This window comes from Nipponia nippon, unplaced genomic scaffold (assembly GCF_047370975.1).
Source record: "Nipponia nippon isolate SJK-2023a ecotype South Korea unplaced genomic scaffold, ASM4737097v1 scaffold_5, whole genome shotgun sequence".
Classification (NCBI taxonomy): domain Eukaryota; kingdom Metazoa; phylum Chordata; class Aves; order Pelecaniformes; family Threskiornithidae; genus Nipponia; species Nipponia nippon.
Window position 1 is genome coordinate 98,493,986 of NW_028262369.1, and position 20,291 is coordinate 98,514,276.

A 20,291-nucleotide genomic window follows, 5' to 3' on the forward strand; every position below is an offset into this window, starting at 1 on the left:
CTGCCCCTGCAGCCGGGGCCATCGCAGGAGAACGGCTGAGGACGGGTGTGCAGCTCCTTTGCTGTTACATGCCCTGATGCGTTTATCCGAGCAACCTCCTCTTCCCTTGCCCAGTCCCTCCATGGTCGCCGCTAGCTTGTCCTCAGCACCGGGGTCACCCACGGACTCACCGTGACTCCTCAAGCAGCGGCCGAAGGTGCTCCAGGGCGTTACAGCCGATGTTCACCGCCTATTTTACATGGTGACAACCACCACGCAGAGCACTTGGTGGCGGTGGGTGATTCGGCATCCTCTGCCCCGGTCCATCCCAGGGCACCACCAGGACCACCGACACCGTTTGCTGACCTGGACTCCAGCCATGGGTCAACACCTTAGAGCCATCCACAGCCTTTATTTATTCTTCTCCTCCTTCAAATTGGACGCTTGTTTAAGTCAAGGCTCCTTGTACTGGGGACGAAGACTTTCTTTAGGCTTTCCCCAAAAAAGCCAGGTGACCCCAGCAGGGTCCGCAGCACAGCCCATACACAGCCCTTCCCCTTCCTCTGCTGCTCAGGGGTTACCAGGGACCATAACTTGCCTCTCCATACGTATATATTTAATAATATTAAATAATATAAGCATTATTTCATGGCATTTGCACTGAAAAACCACTTTATTTCTTGAGTGCCCAACATGGGCGCCATGTAGCGGGTTACTGATACCTCCCCACTCCAATAGTTCACATTTTCCTGCCAAAGTGAGTGAAAACAGCTACTTTCATCCCAAAGGAGCACCTAGGATGCAGGCCCAGCAGCGGTCCCCTGGGGGGGGGCCGTCCCCACCCGCTGCCGGGGGCTGCGGGACCCCAGGAATGTGGTTTAACCGGGCGATGCCTCCGCTCGCTGGGCGGGGAGACGGGGGATTCCCACGGCAGCTTCAGCGCCGGCTGGGGGGCCCTCGCTCAGCCGCCCTCGCTCGGCACGGGTGGCCGCGGCAAAGCAGGGCTGTCCCCGCGCTGTGCCAGGCAGAGCCATCCCCTTTCACAGCCTTTCTGCAGTTTATATATAAGCTTACTGACTTCAACAGCAAACTGCAAGAGAAAAAGATTTATCAGCTTTAGGAGGACTTTTGCAGCATTCGTGCCATGGTGTATATATAACGGCGAAGAGCTGGAGTTGCCAGGATTAGTGCTTCTACGAAGCGCGTGAATCAGTGGGCTAAAAACCATTTCCCATTTGACAGCTGTAGTAAAGCTTCCTTTTTCACAGATCCTTTTTAAAATTGGACAAGATCTTTTTTTTTTCCTCAGATTGCTTCTCGTCCCTAATCCTCCAAACTAATTTAGGGAAGATAAAAAAGAGACACTTGGCAGAACATCCCTCCTGGATACCAAGCAACTCCCACCCTCACAGGGCTCTTGTGCTGGGAGCCTGGTCCCCAGCATCCCCTCGCCGGGGCTCAGCACAGTCCCAAGGGTCATTTTGGACATTTAAGGGCCTCCTGGGAAGATGAAGGAGCTGAACGGGCTGCAGGAAAATATAAAAGTTGCTTCTGCATCCAATACATTATCACTTGAGTGTACAAACCGGCAACAGCCGCTGTTGCAGCCCTGGGGACTGCAGCTCTGCTGCAACTCCGGCATCTTGGTGGCTTTGCAGAAAGGCTGGCGGTTAGAATGGATCTGAATGAGATGGGAAGTCCCTGGGAAAAAAGGTTCATAAATCTTCTATTGTAAGAAAGGAGTTTGGTAAGAAGAAGCCCAATGATCTGAGAATTACTAATTACTTGCTTTTCAGCAAATAATCCCTCCCTTAGGAGGGCCAGCGCTGCTACGTGAGGATTAGGCAACGAAATGCCATATTGACAACATCAAACTATTCATTAGCCAAGCTCTCCCCGTTCCTCTCTGCAGATCGGCTATGAAAAAGGCAGAGAGCCCAGCTCAGTCTCTCCCTCGAGCTCTCCTCCCTGCCCGCCGTCAGCCCCAGAGGCGGCCAGGTCCTGCCTGGGGTCCACCAAGGACCCAGCACCACCGAGCCCCGCACCCTCAAACCGGAATACCAGCACCTGCCAGAGCTTTAAGCAGCTACCAAGGTAAGTGGAAATACACAGAAATATCCATCAAATAGCATAGCTCAGGCGTTTAAAAGGTTTTAGTGAGGAAGGTGGGGTGGGTTTGCTTTTGTCGCCCACCTTCTCCCCGCTGGGCTGGCATCCTGCTGGCCACCATCTCCTCCCTCGGCAGGATCATGCGCCGAGGACGCGCTCCTTCCAAACGGTCGACGAGGTGCTGAACTGCACGCCCTCGGCGCGGGGAGGGTTTGGTATCCCGCCGAGACGCGGTGCCAGGTCTATCTCTGCACCACACACCAACCTGCCGCCTCAAAACACTGCTCTCCCGGGGATCCCCCGGGAGCTGCTGCAAGGGGTGAGTCTTCGTAAACTGCCCCAGTTACTGTAAGTGATTGCACCACCCAGTTGTGCAATAAAAGAACAACAACAACAAAAAAATTGCAAAATTTAAGTGCTTTTTGGAAGCGGACCGAGTCATGGCCATCTGCCAAATTTGTTTTCCAGGGATCAAACGGTGCTGAAGAGAAACATCGGAGCAAGGCACAGCCCACAACGGAAAAACACTTCCGATTCACCCCTTGCTCACTTCGGCAAGCGACCGGAGAGCTGACGGGGATGAACATCACACCAGGCTTCCGCAGGCTCCAGTTTTAGAAGAGTAAACCTCTGGGCCTTCCTCTTGCTGAGAGGTTTCAACCACCGTTGGCCAAAGCTAGCAAGAAATGTTTCATGTGAACAACAAAATTGGCAATTCTGGGCTAAAGGAAACGGTAAAACTAGCAGCAGTAAGGGGAAAAGAAACACTGGCAAGGTCAGTGGCTTTAGCCAGGCCTACCAACTTTCTTTTTAATGTTCAAAGAAAAATGTAGATAAATCAAGACATCTCCATCTTCCATCCGCTTAGAGCAAAACAAAGGAGGACTGAGCTGGTGGCACTGAAGGAGGGCAGCGATAAACTAGCCATCAACGTTGTTTAATTGAAAATGGATCTTTATCTCCTTCCTGCAGGAGTCTAAGGATGGTTTAAGAGTACCTTTAACAGTACCTTCCTAATCCACACCGTTTGACTGGTGACCACGCGCAGAGGTTTAACACAGGAGCGACATGAAACCAAGCCTGCGCACGTTAGATGGGTCAAAAATTCATTCCAAGCTTTGATGGATCTCCAAAGTGAGACTGGAGTCACCAGGAAGGCACCTTTCTAGTGTGGCTTCAAAGAGGTTATTCCTTTGTCCTAACCTACTCCACAATCTCACCAAGACCCAGAAAACAGCAGATCGAGGTTTGAAAAGAAATACCAGGATCTACAAAACCCAGGAGAAGGTTGGCAGGTCACGCAGGACGTGCACGGCCATATTGCTCTACCAAGTGTGAGCGAAAACGGGCTGTGCCGTAGCCAGATGCCAGGAAGGCCACGGGGCACTCGGTGCGGGGAACCGGCGACAGGCGGCCAGAAGGGTTCTGGTGAGGCTTAGGATGAAGACGAAAGCACTACTGTAGGAGGGCCGTGTGGCCCAGCTGCTCCTCCAGCACCCGTAGTTCCGATAAAGATGCCAAAACCCTAAAAGAGTGCTGAGAGGAACCATGCGGTTGGTTAAATACGAATTGGGAAATACCCTTTGTAGCAAAGGGATTCAAAGTCATTGAAGGAGGAGTCGATCTGTTTGGTTCTTGGTGACTTAATTCCAGACTGGTGACCTACACGGTGTACTTAAGTTCAGTAATCAAGAGCACGTCAACCCAACACACGTAGAACTAGATGGAAAGACCAGAGGCTGAAACAAGACAAGTTCAGACTACAAAGACGCAGCAGCTTTGTAGGTGTAAGGATAATTCATTAACCCCTGGCCAAAGGCGGGTTCACCAGGCCTCACCAGGAGTTTCTAGGCCCCAGCTGCACGCTGCCAGAGGCCACCTCCAGCGCCAAGAGGAGCTGCTGCGGGGCTGGCCGTTCCAGGGTGGGGGGGGACAGGGGTCCCCGGGAACCCGCCAGCTGCTGGAAGGGCACCGCAGCCAGGAGCGATGGCACAGAGCCAGCCCAGCGCCCTCCCACCCCTACGGGCTGCCTTCTCGCACAGTGAGGCTGTCGCTCACGTAATCACAGCATCTACAGAGGCAGGGAACAAAACCTGGTTTGTCATCAGAAATAGAAAAGGATGATCGGGTCGGCACAGGGCAGCCACAAGCATCAGTGAGGTGGGCAACTGCTGCCTGACTTCAGAGACGTAGAGCGACCACGGGTGCTTCAACAGACCCCAACATGAGAACCTTGGAAGCTCCCTTGCCTTGACTTTACAAGTTTTAGGGAGAAAACCTCATAAAGGCGGCGAGGAGGACCACCCTGCACTCAGCATCACGTCCTCCTTGTCCAAACGGGAGCCTGACGCCCCTAGCAGAGCTGATGTGTTGGGACAACTCTTCCAAGAGGAGCCCCAGCAACCACCGCGTCCCTTGCTTAGGGAAGCCTGCCTTTGCTGAACTCTCAGCGGGCAAAGAACAGGTCCTACGGGCAACCTGGATATATGAAACCTTTTAAAAAGCAGCATTCGATGCTTTAGAGGCGAAGCAAACCAAGCTGCACTTGTTTGCTTGCTCCGGTCTCCTCTGCCTCTGTCATTTTTGGGAAACAGCGAAGTAACCCACACGACACACTTAAATATAACGCCAAAGAACCCAAACGGCTGTTGCAAGGCTAAGATTGATTTCTAGTCAAATCACACCCCAACTCCCAGCGACGCCTGGCCTGCAGCTCAGCGCAATTACGTCCAAAACACACAAGTATTAATGAACTAACACACAAAGGCCATTTCCACTACAAGTCAATTACTTCTTTTTTTTAATTCAAAGAAAAAATGGTATTTTAATAAATACTGCAGAAACATTAACCAAACATACAAAGTGACTTCAACAATTAAAAAAGTAATGAATGTCCTGTTTTATAACAGTTATAACTTATTTTTTTCCACAATATTTAAATACAGAAAGCACTTACCAGCTATTTTGTAATACTGCCCTAAGCGCACTGTTGCATCAGTCAAAAGCTTATTATGGGGGTAAAAATGTCTTTTTGTGGGAAATAATTGGAATGGGTGGGTTTTTTTTTTTTTTCCTTCTTTTATCAGATGAAACAAAGTGCCGGGAACACACAAAACTGAGTTTTAATTACGGTAACCCTTTACCTTTGCACAAGTCAACGTGAACACAGCTTTAACACTTCAAAAACGAAGCATTACCCTTGGGAACAAAACGCTTGCCCTCGACAAGCGACAGCCACACTGGTTAGAGCTTGCGGTATCCTTCTTTTGAGAGAAGCTATGAAGTTAAAGTCGGTCAGTAAGCAGTTGCAAACAATTTAAAGGCTGAATTATTTAATGCAACAATAGTATTCAGTAAGTAAAAAGGAATTTGACTTAACCGGTTCACCGATGTTTCATGACTGTTGTCTGGATACGTATATATTAATCTTAAAGACTAAGGGCAGTATCCAGTTTCCACTGGGGACCCCTTAAGGCGTCACAGTTCTTCAGACCCCATTTCCTCACCACGAGCAAACACAGTCTGCAGCGAGAGATGGCTGCCCCCAAAAATAAGAGCATCACAAAAGATAACCTGGCTCTGCTGGCTCATTTGCAGATTCTTGGGTTTTTTTGCAAAGATAATTGCAGTGAACCACATCACAGAATAGCACTTCTCTGTAGCATTTACAGAGGGCGAGGTCCTGGGATCCACCCGGCTCTCCAACTCCTAGCAGAAGCAGAGGAGTCTCGGGGCTTCCCCAGACGGGCAGTAAGGCTTAACGAATTATCATGGTTGTAAAACTAAGGATCATTTGTCATCATAGCTCCTAGCACCTTTCACTTGAACCTACAGCGACATACCCATACAGCACACCAGAACTGGAGATCACTTCCACTCTACGTTACAATCACAAAGAGGAACGGAAAGTCAGAGTCCTGCAACGGGCAGGCGGTTTGCCCCCACACCCCAATTTGATCCGTTTTCATTTCCACAGTGCGAGGGCACCTATAATACTGGGAAACCTCAAACGGTTGTCTTCGTTACCAATGGGCTCAAACGTAGGTTGCGCTGCCGTCTCAGGAAGGCAAAACTCCAGACTTCTCACGTACAGTGTTTTCCTCTAGGTGACGCACAGGCCTCGGTATACTCTCCATTTTAACGATGAGCTAGTAAAAAATTAGATCATATCCTTTGGAAAACCAACTATAAGGTCACAGGGATAGTTCCTTAATGAGGAGGGCATATTAATAACGTCTTCTTTTAAAAAACCAAACATTAAAGTATTATTTTAATGAAATCAAAGTGGTAGCATCCAGGAGTAGAGCGTTAATAAAAGAAACAAGCACTGTCAATGACATCTCTCTTCTTTGCAGTGTTATTTTCCCATTCACCGTCTCTTTTCTCAGCACATTCAAACATTTTCCCTTTTTTTTTTTTGGCATTTTCTTCCATGTGTCATTTCCTGATGCCACCTCGTTTAGAGCCATTTCTTCTCGCTGCTCAGTTCCTAAGTACAGTCTCACACAACAGGTGAAGTCTCCATTAAAGCACTGGCATAAGCCCTCATTAAATACCATGTGGTTGTGTACTTCATTGAGGCTCCATCCCTCCCGGACACTCTCTCCCTCCTTCTCCAGGAAATCAAGGTCCTTCACATCACCGTGCAACTCTTTGCTTTGTCCTTTCGCAAGTCCGTCGCCACTGTGGAAAGTTCTGGCCTGCCAGGCATGTGTGAAATTCGCTTTGTTGCCCTCTGCGATTTGTTTCGTTTAACATTTTTATTTGTTTTATTCACACACGCCAAGGTGGCAACATGAAAAATGTCTCTGACACTGTTTTCTGACTGTAAGGCTGAGCATTCAATATATGTAGCTGCTCCAATCTGTTTGGCCATATTTGCACCCTAAGGGGAAAAAAAGAACATGCAATCAATACCAAGTTTCCACAGAGAGCCAAAGCAAACCATACAATTACTTTTCAGCACTGTTTTCCATACACAATGTTTTGTGAAAACCAAAGCCGAAGCTCCAGCACTACAGCCAGCAGCTAATTTTGCAAAATAAACAGAGCTTTGGTTCCAAGCTGCATTAAACAAGTACCCAAGCATTATCTCCTATGCCGATAAAGACAAATCGGAAGAGAGAAGATAAGCTCGGTGACCTGCAAACTGCAGAAAGCCAGAAGAGTATTAGTAGGACCTATTTAGCAATTTCACCCTTACACCTTGCATCCGTGAATCACGTGCTCACTGGGAAAGGTCTGGACCTGACAGCTTCCAGATTTAAGCCTGCTATCTCCAAAGAGAAAATGTACCGACTGCCTTAAGGGCTCGCCAGCGCGCTCCTGACCTGGAGCGGAGCCCGTGTTACATTTCCACGACGGGGGCAAAGTTCGCAGGGAAATGTGCTGTGGGTTTCTGGGTCAGGGATAGTTATATCAACTTGTAGTTAGGGAACAGGCAAAAAAAAAAAAAAAAAAGGACATCAGTGGTTATACGAGCCTTTTTTGTTTTTAAGTGCATTAAAAGTCAAAGCAGGGTTATTTGTTCCAGCAGCACAAGGAAAACAACACACGACTCCAGCAGATGACAATACCCCGGTATCCTGTTGGGGATTTTGCTACTGGAAGACAATACAGCATTGTGTGAAAACACAGAGTTGTTTCAATGGAATTTTACTTCTGAGGGATGAATCTTTTTAGTAAGTTACGAAACCCAACCGCACCTTTGATGTGCCACTCCTCACATATTCACGGGCCTGAGATAGAGGCACAAGTCAGTCCAACCCCTCCTCTTTGCTCCAGTGCCAGGCTGATGGCACTGATCTATTTGGACCCATGTCTTCAGTACGCACTGTTTGCACTGCAGCAATGTAGTCATCTTCTTATCAATTGTGAGCGGGAGTGGCTGATAAAGGAGTGTTAGTTTGTAGGACAAGCCCTCCCCACGGTTAAACACTTCAACTCCTACTAACCAAGCCTAGCCGATACCTTAGAGCCTCAGAAATGTTTGCTCAGGTGTAGCTGACTGGAAACCGGCTAGCACACTGGAAGCAGGGTGTCGCCATCAACTGCCTTTATCCTCCCAGCGCTTCCTTATGAAGTTAAGAGGAATGGGGAAAACCCCACTAAGCTCTTTGATCCCATGTAAACTTAGCAAGGCAAGGGAATTTAAAAATAAGCTGTGCGTCTCGACCCCGGAGGACCCTTCCCTAGAACTAGTGCAGGAGAGCACTGGGCTGCTTCATGCCACCAGCGATTTGGCAACCACAAGAGATACAACCATTGCTCAGTCTAAGCTTTTGCTTACAGAGTACAGATGAAATTATGGGAGTTTGCTGAAGTATGGGCTTCCCTGTAACACGTACAATTTTCCCTTTGGCTGCCAAGCAATAGCTTCTGGCTCAGCCCTTTGTCTTCAGCTGACTCCTGCTCCTAAGGGGAACAGGCTAAGCTATGGCACCAGAAGAGATGTCTTCATCTTCAACTCTGGGGACAAATCCACCTATCAGTAGATTTTTGATCACTATCTACGGAAAGGGGTAAGACTTGGTGATTTTACTGAAGTACTGTAAAAAAAGTAATATATGAACTTGTGTATGTACTAAGTGGCAGACGGTATTTCCTTTTAAGTTTAATAATATTCAGAGAAAAATAGCATGGAAAATTACAGCTCTGAGGCTGAACAACATGAATATATACACATGCAACAGTGGTAGTTTGTAACCAAGATGACATCTTCCACCACAAGCAGGATTTAAGGACACTTGTGAATTGTTTTACACTAAAAAACGGGCATTTAGTTTCATATAAAATTGTCTGAGACGGAGAGATGTTTACAGAGTGAAGTGTAGAGAAATGCCATAACCAGCATAAGCCATCACAGTACAACACTCCATGTTATATTTTAACCAAGACAGACAGTTTATGGTATCTTTGCATTTTCAAATTTAAGCATGCTGTAGGAGGCTGCATTATTAGTAATCACATATTAGGAGCTGTTGGTTTGGAAAATCTGAGGTTGTGGATAAAACATCAAAAGCTGTTTGATAGCACAGGATATACACACTAGCTGAAGTGGCTTCTGGCAGTACCATTCTCACTCTTACACCCTGCAGGGTGTATCTCAAACCACCACCATGATTCAGCTGCAATGCATGATACACAGGCATGAGTAACAAGGGGAAGTTTACCTTACAGCCCAGTGTTCCCATTCTCTACCTCCTGCTCTCCCATGGCCCAATTCCTTTCCCTTTCACCTCGGTTTCTCTATCTCCTGATGCCTGGCTCCAAACTTCTCACTTCCCCAGCAGCAGAGAACTGCTGCCAGGAATTAACATGCTTTCTGGATTTGCTACCACCTTCAGAGGGAGCTACAAGGTGTTTTCACAGATGTTTTCAGGAAGTAGGATTTTTAAGGGGTCAGGCTATACGCAATGCTCGTCATGATGCTGAAGTCAGTATGAGATTCAAACCTTAAGTTCGAGCAAAAAGTTTTACCCATTTATCAGTAAATAAACAGGACATGTCACATCTTGGTTACTGTTTTGGCCTCTGTAGGCTCAGAATAGTAGTAAATTTATTTTCAATTCACTTAAAACGTTCTTTGCAATCAATAATGCTATAATTTTATGATGCTTAAAGCATGCGTTGTGGGGCTGCGTGATTTTCTGCTGCATCCAGTCTGTGGGTAGGCTTTGCCTTAACTCCTAACAGGTTTCAAATTCACCTCCAGCAACTACTAGAGTATGTGCATCTGCCTTCTAGGATGCACTAGTGTCAACGGGGGGAAGAAGTTGTTCATAAAGATGGCTACAGTGATAGAAGAGAGTCTTATCTTCCACCCCTAAGTACAACGAAGGATGTGGCACATACCTGATCGTAGGAGACGGGTGTCTGCCTGTGATTGGAGAGTTCCACTAGTGTGCTTACGTCTGTGCGCAGATCCGACTTGCAACCAACCAAAAGCATTTTGGTATTCGGACAAAACTCCTGAATTTCACCTTTCCACTGTAAAATTTTAGGTGGTTGTTATACTCCAGTAGTTGAATGTTTAAATCCAAAGAAGCAATAGATACACGATGAAGTTTAATAAGTCATGATATTTCATGTGGAAATACTCTTACGCAATAGCTGTATCTACCTTCAAGCTAATTTCTAAAGGCATTAGTTCCAGCAGAATCTGGTCAAGGATGGAATCTTACAATCTCACACACTCATTAATTCCACCGACTTACTAATCAAAATGGAATGAATTGAGCTTGTTTACCTACATGAGTAAAGGTTTGCAGACCTGTCGCTCCTCACGAGCAGTAAACACCCAGCTGTAGCTATTTGCAGACAGGAACCAGTGAAACCTGGTGTCACCACATTCAATAGTTCCTCAAGACAGAGCTGCAGAGGCAGGTCTTGCACGACCACAAAATAAACGTTGCTGTATGTTGGCTCCTGGCTACATCCTCACACCTAAAACTACACAAATCTGTCAAGGGTTCAGCTATTCTGAACCAGTAATAAACCCTTCAGACAGAACTTTTGATATATTCCTTGGGTTTTCCCCCCCTCCTCTACATTTTTTTTTGGAGAACACCAGAAAGCCAAAAATTTCGCAGCATAATCTGAACAGATCACACAATCCCTAAAACTTAAGGATATCATTTGGGTTTAAAAGCATATTAAGAAAAACCCCTTAAAGAATTTAGCAACAGTAACCAACATTATCAGGGACAGAAAAGAAAAAGACAGTTCTAGATGCTTTTTGGCACAGTTAGCAGCTGAGAGAATAGTCTTAAGTGTTTTCTGTAGCCTATTCAGAGCACTGTATGCCACTTTATTCCCAGTGACACAAGGATCACCAGCCCCAGCTACAGGAAAAAGGAACTTCAGGTCATTAAGCCTTAAAGACAACACTGCGAAGTCGAGTCATGCCCAGTGACCAAGGAGAAGAGCAGGACCACCTTGCAAACACAGAGCTTGATTATCAAAATTCAATGTTTTAACTCGGGGGAAGTCTGGCACCGCATCTCAGATCACTGAGCTTGTGAAAAATTCTGAAGTTTGGTGCAGGATTGCATTTCTATGCCACTGCAGGTCTTCTGGTGGCTTCCAGAGGCATTTGTCACTGGCTCCTTCTAACTGCAGACTGAGGAATTATGTAAAGCCATGGCAGGAGTCCAAACACTTGGCAGGCACGTTTTAACCGTCTCTGCAACATGGCAAAGTTTCTCAATCCTGTCTGTTCTATGAAGATAAAGTGAGAGACAATTTCTTGCTGCACCCAGCCCTGCACCTCACACCACCCTGAACAATTCACTGCTGTCTAAGGGCTGAGGAATGAGAACTTACTTTACCCCTGAGCATCCATGAGGGAGTTTTTGTTTTCAGTTAACATTCATCCCTTTCAAACAAATGATCTCAAATTCTAGCAGTGCAGAGAGCAGTCCTGTCATCTCTCCATTAAAAGAAACAAACTGAAGTTTCCAAGGTAAGAAACAGCACCACTCTTCAGAGATTTAAAGACGAGCTACTCAAACAGTTCTGTACTCAAATGTTTCTCCAACACTTGCCTTTTTTAGCACACTGTCAAGAGTTTCTGGCCGACTGATGTCAAAGCAAATCAGGACAGCATCAGAATCTGGATAGGAGAGCGGGCGGACGTTGTCATAATAAGGAGACCCTGCAGGGAAACAAACAACATTTTTATTAGTTTATATTTTTCACTTTCTGCATTCATTCAAGCTTATCCAGAGAGTTTAGAAAGGTCTTCAGTGAAGCTCTTTAATAGCACCCAGCTACCCTCTTTTCTTCAATAGCACTGTATTCCCCAAATACTCATTGCAGTTGCTCATTTCCCCACTTTGCTTTTATTTCTCACCTACAAAAGCAACAGCTTTCCCAAGTAATTTAGGGTGGTGGCACCCCAGTGATCCATCTCCCACCAAAAGCTTGTGATGCCTGCAAATCGAGTCAGCCCAAGTTTAAGTCCCAGCATTAGCCTGCAGGGATTTGACTTTGAGAACAAATCCTTAACCTCCAAAAGGCTTCTTCAAAGCAGATTTGTCACAGTTGCGCTTTCATGGAAAAAAAATCCAGAAAGTTTTGAAATAAATCCGTTTTGATTCTTCTAGCATTTAATTTAAAACAAATGGTTCCAAGTGCAAAAAGCATCTTTAGTTGTCATGGATATCAGCAATTTTTAGAATAAACTCTTGCTTCAAATTAAAGCGTTTGTTGCAGTACTCCAGGAGGAAAGAATCCCAGTCCTGTAGGCAGGCACGCAAGTTATCTGTCACAAAAAGCCGCACCAATCTGTAAACCAATATATGCCTGCAATAAATGTTTATGTTTGGCCCATAAAACAAATTTTTATCAACGAGATCAAAGCTAATCTAGTAATCTGATGGAACACAAACAGGTCCAATATTGCACTTTGTGCATGTTTTACTTCTAGAGCTGTTAAGGGATATGCTGTTTTCTTTAAAAATTGTCATGATGTGCAGAGTTACAAATGTATCTCCAGAGTCGGAAATCTCATTTTTATCATCTGGTCAATCTGGTAACAGGTTTTGGGGGATAAAAATAATCTTTTTTTCCTAGGAAGTTGCAGTCACTCAGCCACCATTCGGTTTGGCCTTAACTCTGCTGAAGCTTCACTTACTGAGGAGAACGCATTTCTGATTTAGAAGGGTACTTAAACTGTTAAGCGGTCCAACAGGATAAGGGCTTGGGCTTTATAATGCATGCCTGCAACTTAAAATGCATTTTCTTCTTAGTCATACAGTCGTACTTCTGTATTTTTCTCTCATGAACCTAAAATACAGCATAGAACATATGCAACAAGAACACAGCTTTCAAGAGTTTTGGGGTTATCAGCTATTGTATCACCAATGTTCCAGCTATCTAGAACTAATTGGCTGTAAGGTCTCAGAGGCTGAGCAGACTACTAACTGGATTAGAGAAATTCCTCAAGTTTTTAACTGACAGACAGCTCATGCTGTTGCACGGAGCAACGTGTGAACGTATCGCAGATGACTTCAGTTGGACAGCTTATACTGGAAGGAAGGAGTCAAGAATCCCAGGAATGTTGTTTTTGAAATGAAGAGTAACACATGGGGAATGAAGCATTACCAAACTAGGTAGCAGAAGGTAATTTGTTGAACGAGACTATTTTATTCAAATGCTCATCTTCATAAATTATGTCAATCTAACAAAGAGGCAGCTGTCAAAAACTGCTCTTCAAAAAAAACAGTTAGCTGTCTTCAGCAGTAAATGACAAGTTAGAAAGAAATCTAAGCGAGCTGAGCTGACCGGTAGTTAACTATTCATTTGAGCTCAGCTCTGCTTGCAGTGACTATCAGTAAGCATTTTCTACTACTAATTATTCCCCAGCTATCTCCAGCACTGCTATTACAGTGCCTCCATCCTGGAGCCCCAGGGCCAAGTTATTTATCCTGGAGCCCCAGGGACAAGTTATTAGCCCCGGACAGACGAATTGCAGAGCAGCGTGCCGTTAACTAGCCACCCGCTCTGCTCTGCAGCGTTACACGGGCCAAAGCACAGACTGCTGCCCAGCCGCCAGCCTGCACGCTGGTGAGAGCCACTGCCGGGCCAGCACATCGCCCTGCCGAGCTCAGGCAAGTAAGGGCAGGATTGAAAATCATTAATGCTTGGCCAAATGGTTGCTGGCTAGAAAGGAGTCTCAAAAAAGCCTCACCCAGAAACTAATTCCTTAGACACATACCTATCTTCTCACTCACCAGTCTTCGGGGATACAACATACCATATATGTCCATCAGCATGTATTTATGTATACATACAGTCACCACCTCCGGCCCAGAGACTCCTTTCTACTTTGTCAGCTGTAGCTGTGTTTGTTGAAGGTTTTTCTTTTTAGGTTTTCCTTCTGAACCTCTCATATTAAAGATGCTGAGCTAGAATAAGTGCACTTTTATAGGCATTCCTTCTGCTCAGATGGAAGCTAGGAGGAATATTTGACACCTCCTTTTCTTCGGGGTAGTGCGTGGCAGAACAAGTGGGAACCATTTAAAGTACTCGGGCTGCAGTATCAACAAAGGAAATTTCCCGGTCTCATTCAGCAGCAATAACTGAACCTTTATTACTGCGCAAATAAAGAAGGGCTACGGCCCTCGCTGCGCGAGCCTATTCAATCTGGCATTTCATCGTTTCGCCCAGAGAAACCCTCAGAAGCCAGGAATCTCAGGAATGAGGCTCAAGTCTGAACAGACAACTCGAGCACAGCCCAGTAAGGCTGCTCGCTCTTTTTCAAGTTAGTCTGCAGATTTGAAGCCATGCCAACCCTAGAAAACAGAAGGAGAATGTAGAGCTATAGCTATGGTGTTTGTGGAAAAAAAATAAGTCTATGTGTGTTTGTGATTCTCCTCCTACCAAATAAAACATTTTTGTCAAGGACAACATGGATAATTTTTCTGTTTTATCAAGGAATTGCTGATAATGCTGTAGTTCACCTTACTTTATGGTGGAAGTATATTCCAGCTGCGATCCCCCTTTTTTAATCTGTTTGGCAGCTTAAATAATATAAGCCCAAATAATTTAAACATTAAGAATGATCTACTTTTAAAGCTTTATGTTTCATGCAAAGTACAACACAAATTCAGCTTTTAAACTGAAATAAACCCCCTCACCAGCAATATGGTTGGCTTTGGGCTACAGAAGATGCCAAAGCCTAAGTTTAAATGTTGCTATCTTAATAAATAACAGAATTACGTCATCAAAAGTTAAAGCATACTTAATTTTTTGATGCTTTAGTACTACTCTGAGATGCTAGATCATGGAGAGCTGATGCCCTGTTTGCAAGACCCAAAGCTGCCGCTGCCATCACCAGTTCCAACCAGGACGTTCAGCCCCGCGTCCCACCTACGGAGCTGAACCTGGGCAGCTCCTGCTCACCGCGCTGCTCAGCCTCTGCTTGCCTGCGGGCCCTGAGGGAAGCGGTGCTCAGTAACAGGCAAGACTCTACTATTTACACACCACCAAGCAGCCATCAGGCATTAGTCTTTGTAGCCTTTTGGACTCCAGTCAACTGAAAGAACAACAGTTGAACAGCAGCATTCTCGCTCCCAAACCCTTCGGCTCACTAATTATCAGCTATATAGAAAACACATCAAATACTGCAGTGGCCGCTCTAAGTAGCTGACTCACTGCTGACGGCTCTCCTCCTTCCAAATCCACCTGGGCTGTTTTGGAGAAAACGCAGGATTTTGTATACTGAATATCACAGAACACGTCATCTCCAAGCACATGAGCATCACCATATTCATAGCACCTCAAACAGAAAACAGGACTTTGGTAGGTGACTTGGCAGTCCCCATTATCAGTTTTAATTATTTCCCCTCTAGAGGGGAAAAAAAAAAACCCTGTAAAGACTAGTTAATGTTACCCTGCCATGAAAGAAGAAAAATCGCATGGCTCAATACAGCCAGCTTGCACGTGAACTGGAAGGCAAAGGCTGAAATTTGACATTTCCTTTACAAAGCTTACTGCCAGATGGCTCAGGAAAATAGTAACTTTAATTCATGTATGTTTCAGATGTTTCCTGAAAGATTTCAGCAAAAAGCTTTACAATTAATATTATGTTTCTATACAGACACTGAATACATTGTGCACACTCAAATCACAGTAAAGCTAACCTGATCTAAAGCTCTAAGGCCCTTCTGGATTTAATTATATGCTAATCCCCACCAGTGCGTAAGTATTTCTGGCCCTGTTGAGAATTACTTTATTGGAGTATCCAGTACAGTTTCCACAGCTCAACCAATAAAAAAGAAACTAAAATATGTTTTAGGGAGACACAGGTATGTAAACCTAATTAATAGTATGTGATTTCTGTGCCACAGCTGCTGTTGTACTAGCAAGAAATACGTAAATATCAAAGTAGTCACTTTTAATGGAAGAAGCCAAAACCTTGGTAAATGCACATTAAGACCATGCCTATGGTAGACAAAGATGTCTGATACACAGGTATTCCTCAGTGTCCACGAGACTACAAGATGAAGCTTCAGCCTGAAGAAACTCCTAATACTCTGGCTAGCAAAATAAGCACACAGATCCCAAACAGCTCGAGACTGCCATACTATGTTACCACAGAGTGGAATAATTTATGGCGTAGCTAGATTGCAACCAGACATTCCTGCTTTGAAAGAAGGGTTGGTAGTCCAAAAACCAATTGAAATTCAAGTTGGCAAGTGCTTTCCTTAATGCTGTGGCTAATTTAAATCCTTATAATGACTTGCAGAACTAGACAGTACCAGAAAATATTTGAATAATGAATCGTCCCATTCCACTCTTACTCGTAAGAGTGTTTTGTCCCATATTTCTAGGGGCATATCCAAGATACAACTTCCCAATAAATTTACGGCTAGCTTTAAAATGTTTTATCAATTGCGTGACTCTACATTTTGTACTTAAGAGTCCTCTAGGAAAAAGCACATTACTATATAAAGGATCGTAAACCAAAATCATGACAGCAGGGCTTGTTCTCACCCTAACACAAAACTATTTTAACCAATGCCTACAGCTTTTCTCATTTTCTCAGCGAGCCAAAAAAAAAAAAAATGCTCCAAGTAGCAGGACCTTCCTTCCAAAGGATTCAATGCAAAACCCAACATTTACTTTAACTCAAGTTAGAAACTAATTTGCAAGGCAGCCTGTTGCATGCTCCCAGTTAGAAAACAGTTAAAGAGGGTTAAAGATGGATACTAAATACTGATCAAGTCATCTTGAAAGTATCTGCAGTATATTGCAATCAAACGCAGCTAAATAGCATCCTTCCCCTCTCCCCCCAAAATACAGAAGTAGCTCAAATGACTCATCATTACCTCTCCCATGCTGCAACGGACATTACCTTCCATTAGTACTTGGCAGTTAATCAGTCATATTTTTAAGTTAACTAGATCTAGTCCTGCTTTAAAAATGTCATTAAGGCATTCATTCTAATTCAGCAAAGGACTAGGACAAAGACTTGTAAAAAATAAATTACCAAGAATTTAAGATAATGCTAAAACACTATCTTATCTTCTGATGTCCCTTATCTGGTGATGTGATTTTGCACTGGGTTAATGGGTCTGGGCAGGGTTTCTTCTTGCAGAGAAGACGGAGAGACAATTCTTCATCCGCAGAGCCCCACAACCAGAGGATCTACTGTTCAGTAATAGTTTCTAAGACCAAGCATTGGATCTTTCAAACATTTCCTCTTCAGTTTCAGATTGCAGACAAATTAGCCACTTGATCTTAAGCTTCTGACTCAGTCAAATTTTCTATTAGTTCCAGGACAGCCTGAGAGGATGGCATGCACACGCAAAGGCTGGCAGGTGTTTCTTCCACTGCTTTTCTCTTTAAGTGCTACAGAATATTTCATTACATGGGTGTCTCCAGCCTTTGACATACAGATTCCAAACCTTGCCATGTCAAACAGCTTAACCTGCGAGTGTGTTGTATTTTAATAGCTAAAATTTTCCAAAATAATTTCACTATTAATCTTTAATAAGCCCTTACTCCATAGTTTGTTACAGCCAGCTTAGTAATCAGGATGAAAGCTCAAACCAGACTCACTCTAAAAGTCTGCAAGCTCTTTCTTGGCATAAGATGAAGAAAAAAAAAATCAGTTCAGAGCTATGCTGATACCGGTGGTGGGCACAAGAGACTGCCTTTTCCCAGTAATCGTGTTGCAAGAATTTGGAATCATTTCCTCAACAGTAAAAGGAAAGCCAACTCACCACCTAAACTCCCTTTTTTTTAAAAAAGGGATTAACATTTTCTTTTCTGGTAAAAGGACTGCTTCTGTATTTAGAAGGAACTGCTGGGTCCAAATTCAATATTAACAAGCTACATACACAACTTGCCTAAAGAAGAAAGGGCTTGCATACTCTATCGAGTTCCCTCAGCTTTTTCCCCGATCGCTTCTGCAGAGTTAATGTTGACCCACACTTGCATCATTCCCCCCTGACCGTGCGTCAGAGGCTCGCTGGCTGTCCGCGCTTCTCTCCAGCGCCCAGGTGGCAAGTTCAGGGGTGCATCCTCACCACCCTTATTGCAGAAGCTTAGTCCAATTATCAATGACAGCAGGATCTAGAGAAGTTCCCGACCTAACGTGAGATCTAAGACCTCAACCTCTGAGGCACCTGAGCCAGGGTTTTTGACATGGCCACTGAAGAAGAGTGGCCACAACTGGAAGAGCGATGAGGACCCTACGCGCTGCCCATGGTGTGTAAGAAAGGAGGGCTCCCTCTGCACCCTCAGAGGGCCAGAGATGCCTACCTCCCTAAGTCTTTCCAGGCTTTAAAGACTTCTCAAAAGCAGGGGAAAAAGCACTGTATTTTATTAAAAACGAACAAACAAACAGGCATTAAGGCGGCTACAAGGAACTCCAACGTGAGCTGATGTAATTTACCATTAGCATATATAAACACCTCTTCGCCCTTGCGGGTGAAGCCGGGTTTCGGAGCAGCGGAGGAGCCGAGGCAGCCCGGGAGCTCCTCAACAAGCTCCCCGCGGCCAGGCAGGTGAGAGCCCACGGCCCTGCCCCGCCTGCCTCCCCCCGCGACGCCGAGACATCGCTTAATGGAGGCTCGCCCGCACCCCTTCCCCTCCCCAAACGTCACGTATATCGCTAAAGTATACCTTAGATTTACCAAATAAATAAATAAATAAATAAAAAAAAAATAGGCAAAGAGAAGCAGCCGCCCGTCTCGCCCAGCCGCCGCTCGCCTCCCGAGAGGGGCGGTGAGGGGCTGCGGGGCCGCCGGGCCGGTTTCCCGCTCTCCCGGCCGGCGGGGGCCGCCGCTCCCCACCGATTCCCCCCCCGCCCCGTCCGCCCCCGGGGAAGCGCTCACCCGAGGTGTCCCAGAGGCTGAGCTCGATGCGCTGCGTGTCGATCTCGAAGCTGGCCGTGTAGTTCTCGAAAACGGTGGGGACGTAGCTCTGCCGGGAGACAGCGCACGGTCAGCCCGCGCCCACCGCCGCCCCCGCCGCCCCGGCCCCGGCCCGCCCCGGCCCCCGGCCCACCTCGGGGAAGCAGTCCTTGGCGAAGACGTGGAGCAGCGCGGTTTTGCCGCACTGGCTGTCTCCCACCACCACGATCTTGCACTTCACGTTCTGGTTGGGATCCATCACCGCCTTGCTCGATAACTTCTGGCTCGCTCTTCTTTCCTTCATTGATCTCGGCTTAGTCCCTCGGCCGGCCACAACAAAAATTAAAAAAAAAAAAAAAAAACAAACCCAAACACACCCGGTTCCCTCAAAAAAAGATAAAAATAATTTAAAGAAATAATAAAATAAGAAAAAAACCCAGTGGCAGAGCCGCGGGACGCGCCGCTGCTGCCGCTCCGCCCGCCCGCCGGTCCCGCGCAGACTGCTTTGTCCCCCCGCCGCCCGCCCCTATTTATAGCTTCGTATCCGCCAATCACCGCCCGCCGCCGGTCCGGGTCCCGCCCCCTTTCGCCGTGCGCTGCCGGCGGGCCGCCGGAGCAGAGCGCCCCCTAGGGGAGCCGCGCGGCGCCGCAGCCCCGGACAGGGGCGGGGGGGCGCCGGGGTCCCGGTGCCGCCCCGCGGGGACCCCCCCAGCCTTCTCCCGCCTGGCCCCGTCCCTCCCGGCCCCACCGGGCCCGGGCCCATCCGCCGAGGGCTGGGGTGATCCCATACCGACGGTAGAGCGGTGTCATCCTGTCAGGGAAAGGCGTGGTGCGGGGCCGGCACCCTCAGGAGCGATGCATGGAATAAAGGGTGTTTTTTGAGGTGTTTTTTTAAAATCTGACACAGGCCGTCTATACATCTCAGTGCTGCCAAAGGCAGCCTGCGGCGGGGGGGGCCCTGCGGCCTCCAGAGGAGCCCCCCCGCAGTGCCACAGGGCCGGCTGAGGACAGCCTGCCTCGGCGGGGGTGGTGGCGATGGCGGGGAAAGCGGGGTTTTCACTCAAAACACGGTCACAAGGGGAGCGTCGGCATCCCCGAAAACATCCCCACCCTCAACGAGCTCTTTTTTTTTAGCTTTCTGGACACAGTAATGAGCAAAACTGGCTTACACTCACCAGAGGACTGCACGCTGCTCTGACTGAAACCGACTGTAACGGCGCGGGGTAAATCCTTCCCGAAGCGACAGCCCCGAACAAGGGGCGGATTGTGAGCTCCGTCAAGTGGCCCTCTGCTCGCCCGCATGGCTCCGCGCGGCGGGCAGGCGGAAAGGAGCTGGCG

At 46.6% G+C, this 20,291-nt stretch overlaps 1 protein-coding gene across 1 annotated transcript; it reads right to left on the bottom strand.

Moving 5' to 3' along the window:
* Positions 1-4,870: 4,870 nt before the first annotated feature.
* Positions 4,871-19,439, bottom strand: RND3 (Rho family GTPase 3). The gene is made up of 5 exons (XM_087733085.1): positions 19,108-19,439; positions 18,936-19,023; positions 11,634-11,743; positions 9,943-10,077; positions 4,871-6,973 (listed from the first exon to the last, which is right to left on the bottom strand). The coding sequence occupies exons 1-5, from the start codon at positions 19,255-19,257 to the stop codon at positions 6,722-6,724; spliced, it is 735 nt and encodes a 244-aa protein (XP_087589211.1). The 5' UTR covers positions 19,258-19,439; the 3' UTR covers positions 4,871-6,721.
* Positions 19,440-20,291: the final 852 nt, after the last annotated feature.

Excerpts from the sequence above, each read along its gene's own strand:
- RND3 (XM_087733085.1), bottom strand. The coding sequence starts at position 19,257 with ATGAAGGAAAGAAGAGCGAGCCAGAAGTTATCGAGCAAGGCGGTGATG. Across the intron at positions 19,024-19,107 it reads CCAAGGACTGCTTCCCCGAG|AGCTACGTCCCCACCGTTTT; the intron begins GTGGGCCGGGGG and ends GTCTCCCGGCAG. Across the intron at positions 11,744-18,935 it reads CAGCCTCTGGGACACCTCGG|GGTCTCCTTATTATGACAAC; the intron begins GTGAGCGCTTCC and ends GTTTCCCTGCAG.